This window comes from Platichthys flesus, chromosome 20 (genome assembly GCF_949316205.1).
Source record: "Platichthys flesus chromosome 20, fPlaFle2.1, whole genome shotgun sequence".
Taxonomy (NCBI): domain Eukaryota; kingdom Metazoa; phylum Chordata; class Actinopteri; order Pleuronectiformes; family Pleuronectidae; genus Platichthys; species Platichthys flesus.
The window spans coordinates 16,668,441-16,688,519 of NC_084964.1; the positions used below are offsets into that span (position 1 = coordinate 16,668,441).

Sequence of the window (20,079 nt, forward strand, 5' to 3'; positions counted from 1 at the left end):
CTCTTTACATTCAACTATAACAACTGTGCTTCTCGCTCCCACAGTCACACACGTGCACAAACATGGCCGGATACCTCATTAAACTCCGGGTTGAGAGTCTTTTTTATGACGGCGGTTTTGTGCTTGGATTTCTTCTGAACGTCGGGCTTGAGATACCTGAGACAGAGGAACGTGTTACCATCATATATCAGACCCGTCGGTATATTCAGAAAGTCAGGGCTCCGCTGAAAGGAGAAGCAAAGCACAAAGCCAAGAGGAAGAACAAGCCATGCCTGTATAGAGCCGGAAACATCCAGAGAATCAATATGCTCAGTCAGGTGTTACCGTGCATTCCATGCTCCCCCGAACGTCTCTTCTCCTCAGGTGTGAAGTCCATGTTCAACCTTGGTGTGTTCGTGACGTGAAGTTAGAATGTGGAAATAACGCAGACGCTATAAATAAAATGTGTTTTTTTTGTATAGGGTCTTGACACCTTTGTCAAATATTTGCATATTAGCAGAACACTAAGTAAGGATCGGGTGTGATAAGAATATGAATAATCTGAAAGGTACGCACGTTTTAATTCCCTGCAGGAAAGCGAATAACTTCTACTTAATATGTCCTCTCTGTCATGGAAGTTAGCTGAGGAATTTGACATCACTGTCATATCTTTATAAGAAAAAATTGAGAAAAACTAGCTTGTTCTTCTTAAATAAAACCAAAACCTAATCTATAAATTACCACCTGTATTAAAACTGTAACTCCCAGGAGTGTAAAAACTCTAATTGAGGTTGAAAGGACTCGTTTCTTGGCTATTTAAAGTCTTACTTCGTTTTCAAAGTCGGGCTTTCTGCATTTTCACCCTTTTTTCACTCTAATGGATGTAGCTTCATATTAAACTGTCCAAAACTAACCCAATATCCTCATCTAGGTCTCAGCAGGAAACCAAACATCTCCTTCCCCAAACTATCATTATCTTCCCCTTGAATGTGTATCTGTGTTATCTGTGAAACAAACCATCCTCGAGTGTGAGGACTGATCTGAAATTCCTCATATTGAAAAAGCTCAGCACCCCTCTTCGTGAGCTGTCAGTGAATTCTCAAGATATTTTTAAGCCGGCGTGTCAAAAAAATCTCTCTCGGCGTTGGCTCTCCACCCACCACCCACAGCTCGGCGAGCGTATGTTCCCACACGCTCTCAGACACAACAAAGAATCCGAGAAGAAGCTCCCGCCAAAGGGCAGAGATGCGAGCGCGCATCTGAAATGAAAAACAAGGTGCATGATGTATTACTGTGGACGTGTGGGGGATGCATGCGTAGGTTCGGTGCATGTGAGGGAAGCAGGGAGAGTGACGGGGAATGTGCCTGTCTTCATGTGTTAATGTGTGTGCGATGGGAGACAGTGTCTTCCTCGCTCTAGAGACAACCTCAGAGCCTGAAGCAGCACGCAGGAGGACAGACGGAGGAGGAGGAGGTGGTTCAGAGCTCATTTGTGTAGCTTGTGTAGTTTGTGTATTCGTTATGGATAGCTGAACCAGAACCTTATCCCTAACCTTAACCATATGACCACTTGATGCCCAGCCCTAACCTTACCCTAACGACCACTCACATCTTACCTCCAACCTTAACCAGGACCTGAGAGATAACGTTTTGCCTCATCAGGATCAGGCCCTGGTCCCCATGAGGTCTAAGGTCAGTGTTTCTGCTAGAAATGGTCTTGGTAACAAAAGCTCATTAGCATAATGAGTTCCCAAGTCTTCACCCTAACCTTAGTCATCCAACCTAATTATCAAACCCTTAACATAACCCTGACCTAAACCATTGTTTATCATGCACTGCACAGATTTCTTTATTTAACAGCCGGGAAGAGGAGGCTTTTCAAAATAAGAAACAAAACTCTTTTCAACTTCCCCTGACGTAATGATTTTATTTACTTATTCCTCTTGTTTGAGGACTTTAATTAATCAATTATGGTTATAATGAGGCATATTCTAAGTGACTTAACACTCAGAGTCCCCATCTGCTATGCCCCTCGTAGCACTCATTCAGAGCAGTCGCTTGTAACCCTGACCTTACCAAAGCTACATCGAATCACACACACACACACACACACACACACACACACACACACACACACACACACACACACACACACACACACACACACACACACACACACACACACACACACACACACACACACACACACACACACACACACACACACTATTGCTTTTCTTTAATTGGTTAGAAATGAAACTCCAGAGGACCAACACAACACTAACAACAGCAGCAGGCTCTGTTTTTTTTTAATCTTGGTGATGCCCCATGATATTGTGCAGCCATAACATTACATCATGTCACTGCCTCTCAGTCCCATTTGAAGGCTGTCAATAAACACACACACACACACACACACACACACACACACACACTCAAACACGCACAGTCCTCATTATCTTGATGAATGAAAGATATATTTCACTTCCTCTGTGACAGCCGCTCTCACCTGTCACCGTTCCCCCACGAAGGGTTAACTCCAGTCATATATCATTCATATGCGGTGACAATGAGGTGATTCATGGGGTCAACACGAGCCAGCGGCCAGCGGAGAACACACAGAGGTACTAAGATAGGTGGGGGGGGGCTGGTGCTGGATAGGTCATTTGGCAATTGACAGCCTATCAGTCCAGGCTGTGCGTGTTGTGCATTCATCATTATGTGCTGGAATCGCTGCTAGAAGATTTGTTTTTCATTCTATCACAGACAAACGATGCACGTGAATCTCCCGGCATCAAACCAGCGCTGCCACGTCGTCCTTACGTTTTGACGTAGGGGTCCGAGTAGCCGTTGACGTCCATGGCCGCCAGGTGGGCGCAGCGCTTGACGCCCACGCACAGGCCGCCGCGAGCCCTCTCCTTGGCCTCACCCTTCAGGTCGTCCTCACAGGCCGGGGGGAGGAACTGCAGGCAGAGCAGCAAACGGCCTCTTTCCTCCAGACTCCTCTGCTGCTCCGTCTCCCACTGAGGAACCGAGTGGACACAGAGCGGTAAACAGTGAATTAGTGACTTTGGGGTCAGATTTAAAAGGCTTCATACACTGAAAATGATGTATCTAAGGCTGGTGTCCTGACCTGCTGAGGAGTCAGGCAACAACACTCTAGCTGTTTTAAAAGCTGCTGCAGTGATCAATACTTTTAAATGACGTGTGGTTTTTAATGACTGTGCGTAATGCAGAGGGGGTCGCTCGGCGCTATGAGCCCTCAGAGAATCATTACGCAACCATGGTGTCACACTGAGCTCGGCGAAACTCAATGTTTATTTTAATGGCTACAAATGGTCTGTTGTGGTTTTTCTTCAGCGTCATATCCAACTGCTGCGATGAACCCACAGATATTTACCTACCGGGGAGATAAACAAAGCTCAAAGGAGGATGTGAATTAAGACTTGTGGACCCACACACGACTTCAAATGAATGCTAATGTCGCTTTGTGTCTGTTCAATGTGCAAATAAGCCACAGCGCTAACACGCTCGCAATATCAATTTTCTCTCTATGAGGCAAACACCCCCAACAAAAATTGCAATCAATTGAAGTGGGTTTAAAGCGGCAGCGGCAATAAACCCATGGAAAACACAGATCAGATTTCCCTCCAGAAGCAGAAGGAATAATAAAACAAAGGATGAATGCTCAAACGTTGTAAGAGCATTTGACTTCTGAACGGAAACATGAATCACAGCTTGTCCTTGAGACCTGAACAGAATCTGAACCCAACACTCACCAAATCCTGCAACAGACCAAAATACCTTTTGTTTTATGTTATTCTTTATTGACACAATTGCAAATGGTATAATAGACTGTTTTTATAAAGTGCTTTTCTAGTCTGATCAAGTCGAGTTCACCCATTCAAGCACACATTTATCGCAGTATTTGATTGTGTTGTATTTAATTGAAGTACGAGTATTTAGTTTTGATGTGAGCATTTGGTCGTGTTGTGAGTATTTGATTGTGTTGTGGGTATTTAGTTTGTTGTGAGTATTTGGTTTTGTTGTGAGTATTTGTGCTAGGAGCATTTGGTTGTGTCGTGGGTATTTAGTTTTGTTGTGAGTATTTGATTGTGTTGGGAGCATTTGGTCGTGTTGTGAGTATTTGATTGTGTTGTGGGTATTTAGTTTGTTGTGAGTATTTGGTTTTGTTGTGAGTATTTGGTCGTGGTGTGAGTATTTGATTGTGTTGTGGGTATTTAGTTTTGTTGTGAGCATTTGGTTTTGTTGTGAGTATTTGATTGTGTTGGGAGCATTTGGTCGTGTTGTGAGTATTTGATTGTGTTGGGAGCATTTGGTCATGTTGTGAGTATTTGATTGTGTTGTGGGTATTTAGTTTTGTTGTAAGTATTTAGTTTTTTTGTGAGTATTTGATTGTGCTAGGAGCATTTGGTCGTGTTGTGAGTATTTGATTGTGTTGTGAGCATTTGGTCGTGTTGTGAGTATTTGATTGTGTTGGGAGTATTTGGTTGTAGAGTGAGTATTTGATTGTGTTGTTGGTGTTTAGTTTTGTTGTGAGCATTTGGTTTTGTTGTGAGTATTTGATTGTGTTGTGGGTATTTGGTCGTGTTGTGAGTATTTGATTGTGTTGTGGGTATTTAGTTTTGTTGTAAGTATTTAGTTTTGTTGTGAGTATTTGATTGTGCTAGGAGCATTTGGTTGTAGAGTGAGTATTTGATTGTGTTGTGAGCATTTGGTCGTGTTGGGAGTATTTGGTTGTAGAGTGAGTATTTGATTGTGTTGTGGGTGTTTAGTTTTGTTGTGAGCATTTGGTTTTGTTGTGAGTATTTGACTGCGTTGTGGGTATTTAGTCTTCAAATTAACGAGGACTTTCCCCCCATTTGCATGTGACGTGTGTATTTGCACGTGCTTTACGAGATTGCAGTGCGTTTAACTCTCAGTAGTAATGTGGCTCATCGCTCCTTCTCTCTGAAGAGCACACTCGACTTTCATCTAACACACAAGCTCAGAGCCGACACTCGGCGTCACGGAGAACACAAAGACCGGTCCTGGAAGAAAAAAGTGAAGCGCCGGCCTTTAAGTCTTATTAATGCTCTCCGTGGCTTCTGGCCTCCTGAGTGTTTTCCATGGACAACATCAAACTGTTCCCACCGCATTTGACACAAGCGGAACAACAGAGCAGATTCAAAGTGACAGATGAAAGAAAGCGAGGAACCGGCAGCAGAGGGTGAGGAAGGGGAAGACGATGTTCTCACAGCGCCGTGACTCACCCTCATGGCCCACGGCACCGATGCATGGATGTTATTTACAGGGGAGAAAACGCACGGTTGCTATTTCAGGACTTTCATCCCTGCAGGTGCGTGATTTTTCGAGTCAATCCGTCTTGTATCACGACAGAATAGGGAAAAGGCTCAGGTTCCCTGCCTGTCATGTCACTTCAATACAGAAAGGAGCTCCATCACTCCCGTGCTTTTATTTTCCACTAAATGCCTCTGCTCTCCTTCAGATCTCTCCATCTCTCATTAAGTCTTATCTTCAGGCAAAAGGTGGATGCAGCCAAGGCAATCAATATGCCACACGCCTCGCACGCTCCTCCGTCCCCATTTCTAATTGTCTCAACAGCCTGCCCCTCTTCCTCTTCCTCTTCTCATTTCTCTCTTTCTTTCTCTTTCTCCTTTTCTCTGATTTTCTTTGGGAGTCATCCCTTCTGCCTGCAGACAGCTCCCCATCTGTCACCGATGACTGGGACCTAAACTACTCGCAATTAGTGGAGACAGTTTGTACCAGGTATCTGACGATAAAACAGCCCTGACCTTCACGGATCGATAGAGAGCAACTCTTTATGGGGGGTGTGAAAATAAACAGGCATCAGTGCGGAGCCAGCCACACACACACACATACAGCTACACACTCACACAGCTACACACTCACACAGCTACACAATCAGCTACACACTCACACAGTGACGGATGAATGGGAACAAGAGGAATTCGTAGGCTGGGTTTGCGAAGCGAGACAAAAGGCAGGATTATACCACGGTCTTGAATATGGTGAGAGACACAGAGGCAGCCGTTTTAAAGCATGTGTGTCTGAAGAAAGTGAAGAAGTGAGGTTTTATTAATCATCACTGCACACAAGAGGATTACAGAGAATCCGCTCTCCTGACGATAGCAGGGGGAGTCGATGATTTGAAGCCAAAGGATCCTGTAGTTTAAGGGGTTTACAGAGGTAATCTTAACCCGAGTGAGTGAATCGGAGCTGCCTGCGTCAGGTGGACAGAAGACAATGAGGACAAACCTGTGGAATTGTGCAAGACATTACAAAAACAAGCACAACCGGCACGCCGCCGCCATGTTTGTCTTTATTCTCCGGTTCTGTCTCATTTGAGTTTCTGTGAGCTTTAGAGTCTCAGGAATCGTGACACAGAAATCTTTTGTCTAAACAGCAAGTGTGTGGTTCTGTGTGTCGACTGGATCATAGACTGTGTGCGTTCTCTCCATCAGAATATCAAATATCTCCTTATGTCTCGGGTCTCGCTCATTTTTAAAATCCGTTAAGACTTGTAAATCCTCGAGTGCTCAGCCGGCATCGAGGTACCAGACTATTCTTCTACTAGGAATCATGTCCACTTAGAAATTCAATTCAGTGTAATAATTGCCCTTCAAAACAAAATGTCACACATTCTCTTGCTAATGGTCACAAACTGAACTTATTGACTCTACTTCTGTTTCTGAGGTGAAGGGTAAATCTACTCTAGTACCGCTAGTTCTGGAATTATTTCCATAAAAACCACATTATCTACTTATCAAATGTTCTTCCTGCACTGGAATGTTTTTAGTCTTCTCTAGATTGGATATTTCTTTGTCCCTTCAGATTAAACTGACAAACGTTATAAATAAGAGTTTAAATTCGCTCCGTCTCTTCAGATGCTTCAGGCAGTCGTTAGTGTTCATTCATTTCCTTGTGATACAAAATCAAACTTAATCATCCAGTTTAACTACAGGTTGATTTGAGACGCGTTGCACTTAATCAACCGACAGTGAACGAATGCTGGCTCGGATCACATGACCCAAACTTCTGCTGGAAGTAATGGAAACAAGTTGCAGGTTTTAAATGGTTCGCAACAGGATTAGCAGTGATGTTGAATATTTTTAAACTTCTGTTAATATGTTTTTAAACTTTCTTTAAATTTTCATTGATGCATTTTGATGAAAATACAGGTACTTTTAAGGGACTGATATCTTTCACTGTGTGAAATTTGGTGCTGCTTGGTTAAATGAAAGGTGAAACTGGGCCTTGATGAAGATATGAGCGCTACTGAGTGCCACTGTAGTTTTAGTTATCTTTAAGTCATCATTACACAGAGCAAATCACTTGATAATGACAAATTATGAAAATGACAAATCATCACAAATCTAAATGGTTGTGTATTCATTTGACTAAATGAGTCTCTCAATCTAAAATGACAGTGCACTAGGATGCAGTTGTTGAACGTTGAATGAATCTTGAATTTCTAACAAGCATCATCATCAGTTAAATTGTAAAACCAGTGGTGCAGATGATAGTAAAATGAAAAATGATGAACACACGGAGAGTAGAATGAAAATGACTATTAACCTGAGAAAACAAATGTTTGTGTTCTCTCGCTTTGACGATGAGACTTGACATCGTGTGTGTGCTCGATGAGAACTGATCTTTATCTCTATCTTGTAGTCATTTAGAAATGTGGACTAATCCCTCTTTAAGCCTGGGTGTTGATGGACAGTACGAGGACAGACAGTCAGAGGGACGGTCACGTGGACCAGGACAGATGAAGCCGTGTTTACCTCTCTCAGGTAGCAGGAGATTCCTCTCAGGGCTGAGCTCATGGCGGTCGGTGACGGCAGCTGAAAAAGAGGAGAAACAGATCAATAATAAGGGATATGAGGGACGGAGAAGCTGTACATGCAGCTCAGAGGAGGAAAGAGGAGGAAACAATGAAGGGGAGCGGCGCGAGGGAGAGCCCACTTTGAAAATCACCGCTCTGACACATCGTCTGGTTCGCGAGTGGCTTCAGCGTTTGATCGCAGAGTGGCCACTGGCCCCGGAGGGCCAATTTAATACCAACAGCCCTTTCCGGCTCATAAAGAACAAAACCCCCGCACCCCCCGCCTCTTCTCACACACATGCCCCCCCCCCAACCTGCTCCACTTTTATTTTTTAATCCATTTGTTTCTCATCTCTCTCACTTGCTGTCTCTCTATTGATGCTCCAGCGCCCCCCCCCCCCCTCTCCTCTCCTCACCTTTGGTTCCTCCTGTGTCTCTGTACCCTTTTCCCATGTGTGACCTGGTTGACATTAAGCCGGTACAAAGGGTTATTTGTTGCTTATGAGAATAGATATAATACTCTGTCCTCTGTTTACCTTACATTTGTCATTCTGGAGGCTGTAATCATCGCCCTGACGGCTGTCCTGTGTTTACTCTGGGTTCTAACCTCTGCTTTTGTTTGTTTGTCTGTTTGTCAACAGGATTACTCAAAAACTACCAAACAGAAACCACAGAACTCAGTGGGAGCATGTGGTATAGGTCAGGGAGGAACCCATTAAACTCTGGTGCGGATACAGACTTTCTGACATTTCCCTTGATTCCTCAAAGATGATGAAAATAAATCTGGCATGTTCCGGGGATTGTTATTTATAAGCGAGTGCAATCTGGTGCAGCTTGATTGAATTTTAAAGGGAGTGTTTGGCCCTGGTGGAGCTGAGCCCTCGACTGAGTCACATCCTGGTGTTTTCCTCTGGGTTCGTTTGACTGTTTGCAGGATTATGCAAAATATCCTCCATGAAATCTGGTGGAGGGTTTGGGCCATGACCCGTCCAGAAAGATCCAGATCAAGGGGCCGATCCGGGTTTTTTTTTTCCTTCACAACACTGATGATGTGTTCAGGTGCATCGGGGGATTGTGTGTGAAGACTTAAAAACATGGTGTTTTTCAACATTTCCAGTTTACTTTTGAAAGAATAATTCATGGGTCTTGTTGGAAAAACAGGCTGATGATGCTGTTGAGGGAACTGACATTTATGAGTGTGTGCAATTTGGTGAAGAGCAAATTCTAGTGAATTTAAATGTGGTTTCATAATTGTTGTTGAAGGTTTGTATTCACACAATATCCTCTTTCCTGTCTCAACATGATGTGATGTGAGGGACATAAGGACATATTCTCCCTCTCCAGGTTCGGTGTGTAGGAACTGGTCTGTCCTCGACCACGAACATGAACTTGAATTTCAACAGTGCCTGTGAGCCTGGCTTCATCGCCCAGCAGCAAATCCCTAATGGTCTTGAGGCTAATCCCTGCAGCCACAACCCTGAAATCTTGTGGAGTGGAGCAGGTGGTTTAGAAGTCACTAATGGGTGATTCCACGTAATTTATCTCTCATGGTTCTATAGTCCTTCATTCATATATTATCTATACCGCCTATCCTATGAGGGTTGCAGTCTGCATTTCTTTGGACTATGGGAGGAAGACGGAGAACCTGGAAAAATCCCACCCACACAGGAGAGGATCATGCAAATCCCACACAGAAAGGCCCCCTGGCTGAATCGGGAATCCAACCCTGCAAAGCACTTTGTTTAGAAGAAAAAGGTAAGAGAGTTTGTTTTTACAGCACTAATAAAGACATCTGCTGTATGCTTCCTGTGCCCACGCTTGTTTTTATGCAGCAGGTTAATCATTCTATTTATGGTCTGAGATAAATTGTGGATCTTGAGTGAGTCGGCACCTTTTCTCACGATTCTTCACATTGTACATAGGATTTTTAAAAATTACGAGTCCCAGGTGTGTGGTCGTCATTGGAGTAGATTGGTGCGTCTACGAAATATTGACATTTCACCCCCTCCCTGATGGCACATTAACAATCTCCTCTCCTGCCTTTTCCCCTTGTGTCTTTGTTCCTACTTGAAAGGGTGAGCGTGTGTGTCAGACACGCTTAATATATTGACTATTACTCGACCCTCCAGTCATTTATCTCACTCATGCACATTCCTTTTCATCTGTCCCTCCTTTTATCCTTTCATTCCAGTCCTTCTTCTCCCTGCCCACCCTCCCACCCTCCCACCCCTCGCCTCTCCTCACAGGAGGTGGATGCTCCAGACAGATGTTGAAGTGTTTGGTCTGGTCCATCTTCACGCGGCGCAGGGCCACCCGCGACTCCCCGATGAACTCATTATGTGTCAGCTTGTCTTCGTCGCACACGGACACCCTGCGAGTGAGAGGACATAACAAGGAAGGGAGCGAGAGACGGGGATAAGAAGGAGTGGGGGAGAAACACATGAATAAAAACAGATGAGAGAAGCCGAGTCATGTGGCAGAGATAGAATTAAAATTCAAAGTGGAGAAGCGAGGTGTGAGAGAGAGGTGGTCAAACAAAATCCCATTTTATGACTCATTAAATTATAACCTCCACCGTTGAGGTTATGTTATGTTCCACTTGGTGGTTTGTTTGTCTATTAGTTAACAGGATTATGCAAAACACTCATGGAACCTGATCTGTTGATGGATCTTGATGTAAATCAGACACATTTTGGAGCAGATATCTATGAATGTGTCAGATTTGGTACAACAATAATTGACAAATCAATTATCTAAATTGTTGTGGGCTTAGTTAATCTCTGAATCAAAGATGGAGGTGCGCTTGGACACATTTGAATAATTCTAAATTCTAAAATGTTAAAAGTGTGGTCCTTGGCAAAGGTATGTGCCCTGTGATGTAATATGTTATATTATACTATGATGTGTTTTGTACTATAAAAGCCCTTTGAGTGATCGATAAAACTGGGAAAGTGCCATTTAAACACAGTCCAATTACAAAATCACATTTTATGACTCATCTAATTAGTCAGATTGTTGTGTTATTACAATAAGTAAACAGAAACGTGACATGAACGCAAGAGAAAACACAGCCTGAGAAAATAACCCACGTACACGTCAAGCATCTGTAAACAAACATCCTACGACTAATTAGCATTTTCCTTCGTGTGCGAATTCAAATAGTGTGAAAGTGGATCTACAAGTTGAAGTCAATTACAGGCCTGGTAAACTTCTCCTCTGGCCACAGTGTCAGCCTCAGCAGATAAGTGGGCGGCAGCCGCAGAGCCGAGTGCAGGAGGGAGGGAGGCTGCATGTTTGAAATCAAAAGCTTCCGAGCAAAGGATTGGAGTGACGTGGGTGAGAGGTACAGATAAAGATGTCAGGGTTTATGTAAATCTGTGTGTGTGTGTAATTGTGTGCGTTTGTGTGAGTGTGTGTGAGGAGTCATTATTGTGTGCTAATGTTTCTATAGGCAGAGCAGAAGCGTCAATATGCTTCAGGCTAACCGGATTCCACTGTAATTGCTTTTTTTCCTGTCTTTTATGTAAATGTGAGGGAAAAACATGAAATGAGAGAAAAATGAAGAGTGCAGCGTGTCAGGGAGGAAAACACAGATATGAACACTCTGCTTCTTCACTTTCTGTTTAACTTTTTAACTGAATTCATAACCGACAGAATCACATCTCTCAGTCTTCAGATTCAGGAACAAACATTGCATGAACGTGAAAGGTGGAAGGGACCAGATGCCTGGGGACACTGGACGTGGCTTGACATATTTATAGTCTGATAGCTTATTAGGCAAAAGGAGACCTGAACTCGACAGAATAGAGTGGCAGCGAAAAATAGACTAGACAGAATATTGGAGAAAGAAAAAAAGCCCAGAGACCAGGAGTTGAAAAAAAGACGAGTGGAGAGAAGAATGAAGAGAGATGAAGTCAGAGGAGATCAATGGTTAGAGGATATATGGATAAAGGACATCTGTGATAACAAGGCTTGAGATCTGGGGTAATGAGTGAGTGGGCGATAGGTCAAGGACACCAGTTACAAGCTATATGAATGTAATGAACACATTTTACTGACACTATGACAACTCAAAAAAGATTTCCTAATGTCCGTAGAGCAGCGTGATAATTCAAATCCACACAGGCCGTCACTTAAATGTCAGCGTAGGACACGTGAATAGAATTAATGGATAATGAAAGAGTCGAGTCGAAGGCTTTACTACTCCCACAAGACAAGTGCATGAAACCATCACAGTGAAGGATGTGAAGTAATGGATCAAAAGAAAAGTTAGATATGATCCAAACAAACATGATCCAGATAACTCCACATTTAATTGTGAAATAATAAGTCATAATAATGAGATAATGGGTTTCAATCATAGACTGGATGACAAACTATTATCACTATTTTTTACTTGGCAGAAAATGGCTTATATATAAATATATAACTCAAGACATTAAAAACAAAAACAAAATATTGTAAATTCGGACTGCCTGTCAAAATAAGGGAATATAAGTATGGTATTGAAACTTTTCTGGATAGGTACTTCAAAGATCTGTATTTTTTTAGAAATTTCCATTCCATAAGCTGGAGATAAAAGGAGAAAGCAGGCAGCAGTTTATTGCCTGTTGCAGGTCTGAAGTTGGAGAAGTAAAAACAACAGCAGCATAAAAGCTATTTTTCTTTTCTCTTGTGGAAGCTTCATAGTCACCAGCCTGCTGTTGGATTTCTTTCTCCTCACAATTTGAAATGCAACCACCATTTTACTTACATTGTGACAGTTGCTTGAAATACAATAAACTGCTTTAAAGATTTACGTGGATGTAAAAATGCAGGTCCGCATTCAGTCCCTGTTCAAAATAACTTAGCAGTGGCTTTCAAACGTTGGACCAACTTTGCACTGGACAACTTCAACATGTTTAAATGTCTCCGTGGGTCAAACTTTGTGTCTCCTGATGTTTAAACTGACTCTGCTGAATTAAGTGTCAGAGGCCAGTGGGCGGACTAGTTTCTCTGATTTCCCCCGATAGGTCGACAGTCAATCCTGTTTAAATCCTTTGGAAAAAGTTTAAGTCACCGGGAGAGACAAATCACAGCTTTCGTCACCTCTGTAGGGGGTCAATGAAATTAAAAACAACCCGCGGTGCTCAGTCTGCCCTCAATCTGTCACTGCAACTTGGGGAGACAGAGGAAAACACGGGGACAGACAGACAGACAGAGAGAGAGAAAGAAAACAGAAAAAGGTTTGGAAGAGGTGATGGGAGATCTTCTCAGATCCGGGTGGACATGCTGAAAGAGAGGACAGGGGAGGAACAGCAGTGAGTTGAATCAATGGATGAGCCGAGACAGGAAGGAGAGAGGGAACTTAGTGAGAGGATAAAGGCCAGGAGAAGGAGAAGAAATAGATGAGATAGATGATAAGAAAGCCTTTTGTAAAGCAGGAGTTGGCCTTTGTGATGGGAAAGAAAGACCAGAGAGGCCAGAAATAGAGAGATAAGCCTTTTACCGGAGTGTTTTGCGGTACATGTCCTCCTCCGTGATTCCACAGTAGGTGAGCGTCTCGTTCCACACGGGGTTCAGCGTGTTGCGGACAGTCTTTGTTTTCAGCTTATTGGCCTGTACGTCACAGCAGAGAGGAAAACAATCACAATGAGCCTTTTCTGAGAGCTGCAAACAGCAAGACGCCTCGACAGGAACACAGGATCTTACTGCCAACAAGGTAATTTGGCTTTGGGGCATATTTTCCTGGCCTGTGCTCACATTTTCACTTAAAATTCCAGAGTTGTGTGTTTTTTTTTTTAACAAAAACCATGTTCTGATGATAAATATCCGACCTTGCAGGCTCCGGGCAGAAGATGCAGCTTGACGTAAGGATCTGCCAGACCGTTGAAATCCATCGGTTTCAGACCCTGACAGGCAAAAACAGAGAAGATGCAAGATGTCTACAGCGGAGTGCAAAGATCTCACAACCTGTTTACAATTTAAAACATTCAAAATAAAAATTAGGACTAATAAGAGAATGTGCTTATAAGGACAAAAGTAAGATGCTGACATTTCCCAGGTACGATCTTTGACATGATTACTTCAGCCGTAAGCATTCACCTTACAATTACAACACTATTGGTCCCAGGCTTTCAAAATTCACCATCTTGTCCTATATTCTAAAACAATGATAACTTCTTTTTCAGTTATTTACCTTTGCTCTCATGACTGTGCAGTGTAGGGAGCTGGTGGCTCGCTCGTACAGGAGGTCAAACTCCAAAGTCCCCAGGGCGGCTGGGAGGCAAGGCACAAAAAAAGTTAAACATGGATATTTTGAACAAATACATTGTTAATTGCTTTTTTCTTGATGTTATTGCCTGGAATAAACATAGACTGAGGCAGGAGAAGGAAACAACCAACGCTCATTATACTCAATGTTTAAAACCCTTTTTAGAAAGATAAATGGAACAGTTCCACAATTTGAGAAATGATTTGCTTTCTAACAAAACCATTTGTTATACTGAGAAAGCAAAGGATATGCTCCAAATGTGCCCCGGCTCCAAGATGGCAAGATGGCAGTAATTGAATTTGGGACATTTTGGTTTCATTTCTGGATAGTAGGAAGGTATGAAGATGAATCATCCATCTTTATGGGCGCAACAACGAGAAATCCTTCATTTGTTTCAAAATGTTGTCATAATAAGTGTAATTAATTCTGTTCTGAAGCATCCAAAGCTCTTTCTCCCAGAGTCACACCAGTGTGGAGGTTAATTCCTTTTGTTTGTCTCGAGCAGCATCAGGGGAACCAGGTCAAGTCGTTCAGGTACTTACTGCTGTCGTCGCTGTCACAGCTGTCAATCTCGATGGAGGTGTCCATGCTGCTCATGGCTGATAGCGAGCCCCCTCCGCCCGCCACCCCCGGTAAAAAAGGGGACAACAGGCCGCTGCTCCCACCACCTCCTCCCCCGCCGACTGCCCCCCCATCTCCACATGCGAGGCCAGGGCTGAGCGGGGCGGGGGCCGCCAGCTGATTCGGCGAAATGGGCTCATTGAAGGAAGAAGTGGGCGAGAGGCGAGGGAAGTAAGCAGAGATTTGCCGGATGGGCCGGATGGGGCCCGGGCAGACGTCGATGGCCATGTGCTCCTGGATGGAGATGCCTAAACGTTTTCCTTTCCGCACAGTCATAGGGCTGCAGGAGAAGAGATAGGAGAGGATGGGGGGGATAGGAGGGAGAGGTAGAAAGGGACATTTCCTTTCAGAAATTGAAATTTAAAAAATGCATTCAGCCGAGGAGGAGCGAAGACATTGATCCACAGATAGGAGCTGAGGCTGTTTTCCAATTATTCTTCAGCGAAAACAAGTGACACGAGGTAAGCTCGGCAAGATGGCTGGAAATAAATGGGATATTTTCCTGCTTCTGGTCATCCCGGGCGATTTGCTGCATTTTTATCTCTCCCCTAACTCTCCTGTCTTTTTCTACACACAAAAAAAACCTTCTTCTAGCTTCTCCCTTTCATCTCAAATTGTTCCCACGCTGAAAATTCCTTCAGCGTGAGAAGAAGTCTTTTCTAAAAACCAAAGACATTACTCAGATGACAAGGACAAAATACAGAAGAGGATGTGAACACATTAACATTTCAAAAGAATACATCTGAGGGCATCAGGGAGGATAACAGATCATGGACAAAAGGGGTCTCCCCCGAATCCTAATCATCCTCGATGAAATTGCAGAGTGTGAGTCAGCGAGGAGCACGTGTTCCCTGAAGGGCCTGACGATCCCCCGTAGACCGACTGGTAATTATTGGATGAATTCTAGAGGGAGGATCGCTCTTCACTGTGCTCAGACGGGGAGAAGAGTCCTGATGGTTATATAAAGTTGTGGTTGCAGGGTGTGCAGTTGACCACCAGGCTGATGTGTCTGCTCTCTTCCCGAAATAAACAACAAGGGGGGTGGATCACAAGTACCTCGCCGCTTTTGTTGTCTAAAGACAGCAGGGCCTTGAGGGGGCGTCGCGCTCGCCATGCCGAACAAATCCCCCCCGACTACCTTCTGCAATCTGCGCATTAGTCGATCCAGGTGAGAGGCGAATATTATCTCCTCCTCTGTGTCGTCTGGCAGTCGAGCGTCTGTGAAGTTTGGACAAGGTTTGTAGGAGGATTTAGGAAACGGCTGAGATCAGTGGTCAAATCGAGCCTTGGCTTAAGGGGCTGAAAGTAAAACCCACAAAAGAGACGTGAGAGTTTTTAATTATTGATGATGACCTTTTATATTCATTAGAGGAGACGATGATCTCGAACCGGCATCAATATTAAAGGAACTGTTTAAAATACGCTTTCTTGATGAGAGTCAGAGGAGAAGGTCGAGTCGCATCCCTGTAATGACGCAGCCAGCGGCCGCTCTGCTTGGCTAGCTAGTCCGTCTCAATTCAACTTTAACAGCACCGCCAGAGCTCTTTCTTAACAGAGTCTGGTAAATAACCTGCTGCAAAACCCCGACCTGTCGTTTTTACACATTGAGACATGTTTTCAGGCGTGATCACAGCAGGAGATAAATAAAAGAAAAAGTCCAGAGACATGAGTGGAGGGGGCTGACTGGGTAGAGCATCCAGGAGGCGGGACATGAGGTTTAAATTGTGCTGTGGAAATCTCTTGTTTTTCTTATGACATATCGACACGGCACAGTTAAATTAAAGCGCTGTCAAATCTCATTGTCTCTCAAAAGTTGACATCTATATCGACAAATTCTCTCTGCACATTTGTATTCTTGTCTTGTTTTTTATTTCAAAGTAATCAACACACCACACTCTGGCTCACGCTGACATTTCACTTGGAGGCTGGAAGGAAAAGTTCGGCCAAATGTCCCCAAGGAACTGACTCAGACATTTGCTTTTTCACATATATACGATTTCAGCTGATTTACTTTTGGACGTTTCCACTCTACAGCTACATAAGCGGCTGCAGGCTGTAGTTTAATATGAGAAATACATGAGATTCTTTTCAATCTTCAATCAAACTCTCCAGAGCAGAGGGAATAGGTACACACAGAAGGAGAAGTTTGTTGGAGCAACTTGAAAAACAACCTAATTTGAATTTAGTTTGCTCAAATTAAGTCATATTAACAAATCGCACTCTTTAATTTGAATTGAAGTTAAACAAAATGAGTTTTTTTCAATTCTTTTACAGTTGGTAATTCATTTGCTTTCTACAGTGTATGTATCCTCTCCCTATATAATATCGATATTGGTCTGTGTGAGGAATCAAAACCAGTCAATTATGATCTGACCCTTCAATCTAAAGGTTTTCAACCCCTTAGATCAATACAACCAGTGGTGGAGTGGGGCTCTGACATTGTTGGCTGTTGACCTTCAGCGGGCAGCGAGGGTCGCTCCTCATGTTCTTTCCGGTGTCTCTGCTGTGAACAGTTGGCGACGCTCACCGCGGCTCGTCCGGCTTTTTTTCCATTTGGCTGGAGATGAGACAAACCTCAGACACACGCTGCAGCGCACACATCTGCAAACTTCCTCCACTGCTTTGAAAGCGCTTTGACAGAATTCTGGCTCCGGAGTGCAAAGTGACTGACGTTGGAAGCCGCGGTGGTAATTTGCCTTTCACAAAAAAACATCAGCAGCCATTTTGGGGCATCTAAGGACCCAAACGCCACAATTAACTTGACTTCTGAGGCAGAGAAGAACTGGTCAGACCTCAACAGTGTTAAATGAAGTAGTGCAGAGATAGACTCAGACTCTCGCACACAGCAGGACATGATTGTGTGTGAGTGTCTTGTTAACACCTGCAGCTCTTCAAGTAAGAGCTGAATTAATGGAGAGAGGAGATGAAACGGCTCTTATCATAACTATCGTTCCAGTCGGATATCATCTGGAGTTAAAAGGGGAGATTTCAAAACAAGGAGAAGGTGAAAACAAGTTAATGAATCTCGCTGTCACTGTGATTATTATGATTGAATTGATTGAAAGTTCAATTAGCATGGATGAGTAGAAAGTAATGATCATCTGTGGTCATTAATACTCCCTCAAAGCACACACACACACACACACACACACACAAATATAACAACACAGGCACACGTACATACAGATACACTTCCCTCAGATCATTAATTCATCTCTCCACACAGACACACACTGTGCAGGCTCGCGAGCGGGGGCGTCTGTTGATATAACGTGCGCAGCCAGTCGCCTCCCAGTCCTGGCAGATGTGGCCGTGAGCCCCTGGCTGCAACCGGGCACAAGCAGCGGCACCACACGTCCGACCGGGAGGCCTGGTGGCTCGCAGCCTGTGGGGGGGGGCAGAAGCTCACAGGGAGCGGATGATTGATTGTCTCATGCTGCCAGCTGGAATATCTCTCTCATCTCCTCTTTTTTTTTTTTTATCATCCTCTTCTATTGCCGAGGGGGGGGCACCCTCAACAATAATAAGGTATCACCCTCGCACTTAGCAGCACGTTTGTATTCCTGAACGCTCACATAGACACATACATGACCGTCAGCCTCTGAGCACGTGGCCGAGTTACTCTGCATGATTCCCATAAGCCACAAACATAAAGGTCCAACTTGTCCTCGGCAGCTATGCACAGCAGCCCCCCCCCCCCCGGGCCCTTTGTTATGCAACCATGTGCAGTACAGTATATCATGCGTGGCCCCTCTCTTATTGGTGAGGTTACATAGGTTTCCAGTGGGAGGAGAGAGATTAGCTGCCAGCAGCGAGCAGTCAGGAACATCTTTGTGCCTCCTCGTCTTCCTCTTTTAGCGCCTTCACTTTACATTAGAGTCATATCACAGGCATTGGGGGCCTGCTCCCCCCCCCCCCCCTCCAACTCTGCATACCCATCTATACCTTTTCTCCTCCTCCCCCCTCCCCCTCTTTTACATCTCTCATTATCTCTCCGTCAGTCTCTCACAGGCACCATTATTCCACCTGTAGGTATGCAAGTGTCTTCCCCTCTCTCTCTCTCTCTCTCTCTCTCTCTCACTCTCTCACTCTCGATCGACTGGTTTTCTTCTTCTCTTGTGTCCTACATACAATGGGCCCCTGCAGCGGGCTCCCTTCACCTTTAAATAACAAGCTGCATGGCCGACGGGCTCACGGTATCGAGCACAGAGCCGCAAACTGGAGCCACTCATTAGGGCTTGATAGTCAGCCCATCGCAAACCACAGTGACAGTGAGCTCCTGTCAATTAGGGCCACGTTATTTTCAGGCTGCCAAGGATGAGTAAACTTCAGAGTGTGTGTGTGCGTGTGTGTGTGTGTGTGTGTGTGGATAAAGTGAAAGATCAGTTGAAAGAGTACAAACACAGGCAGCCACATGTTGCACCTGTGAGAGAATGATGCAGGCTCAAATCTGTCCGTCTGGTTTTTGCTGCATTAGTTTTCTTCTATTGTGCGATGTTAACAAGAAACACACGCACACACAACACACACACACACATGCATGCATGAACCTAACACACAGACAGGTGAAGCGAGGATGACAGAGACTGAGGGCTTGAAGAAGAACGAAGGGAAATATATTCAAAGAAAAAGGTGGAAGCATAAAAGTGAATTCTATGCAGGGAAATGACGGAGAGAAAAAATACATAAACATAACGTGAAGACAAGGAAATCAAAACGTTGACTTACCTCAGTGATAACACAAGTGTGAAACTCCTCATAAAAAAAGAGGGGATCCCAGTGCGGAGAGGAGAGGGAGACTAACAGGTGGCGAAGAGAGGAGCAGAGAGTGAAGAGAGAGAGAGGGAGAGACGAGGAGAGAGAGAGAGAGAGAGAGAGAGAGAGAGAGAGAGAGAGAGAGAGAAGAGGGGGAGACTGGGAGACTGGGAGTGAGCCAACTCTACATGTGGCATTTAAGATTAAATGCACGAATAGTTCAAGTGGAGATGAGAACGGGGAGCGGAGAGAGAGGGGAGAGAGGAGAGCGGCGAGCTGGAGGAGGTGGAGGAGGAGGAGAGTGGGAGTGGAGAGGAAGACAGAAGAGAGGAGAGAGAGGGAGAGGGACAGAGAGAGAGAGGGACAGAGAGAGAGAGGGAGAGAGAGAGATGGAGAGAGAGAGAGAGGAAGCGAGGAGTTATTCCTTGACAGTCTGTTGTGTATGTGACTGTTTCGCCTCACTCCCTCCTGCGTCTCCCCCCCACCATCATCACCACACACACACAGACAAAGACACACACACACACACACACACACACACACATGTTTTTGACACTGAGGAGCACGTTGCTTTGATTTAAAACAGATAAAAGATAAAGCT

At 44.3% G+C, this 20,079-nt stretch overlaps 1 protein-coding gene across 2 annotated transcripts in view; it reads right to left on the reverse strand.

Moving 5' to 3' along the window:
- LOC133931679 (double C2-like domain-containing protein alpha) overlaps nt 1–20,079 on the reverse strand; it is a 36,851-nt gene that overhangs the window by 2,272 nt on the left and 14,500 nt on the right. The window contains exons 1-9 of one of the 2 annotated variants that reach the window (XM_062378617.1): nt 19,452–19,735; nt 14,645–15,003; nt 14,028–14,107; nt 13,666–13,740; nt 13,338–13,447; nt 10,094–10,220; nt 7,809–7,868; nt 2,803–3,002; nt 75–156 (exon numbers count right to left, since the gene is read on the reverse strand). In XM_062378617.1, coding sequence (XP_062234601.1) covers nt 75–156; nt 2,803–3,002; nt 7,809–7,868; nt 10,094–10,220; nt 13,338–13,447; nt 13,666–13,740; nt 14,028–14,107; nt 14,645–15,003; nt 19,452–19,483 — 1,125 coding nt within the window. In that variant the 5' untranslated portion in view covers nt 19,484–19,735. Of the gene's footprint in view, nt 1–74; nt 157–2,802; nt 3,003–7,808; nt 7,869–10,093; nt 10,221–13,337; nt 13,448–13,665; nt 13,741–14,027; nt 14,108–14,644; nt 15,004–19,451; nt 19,736–20,079 lie in introns of those variants that run through there. The other variant, XM_062378618.1, reaches the window with a different exon arrangement.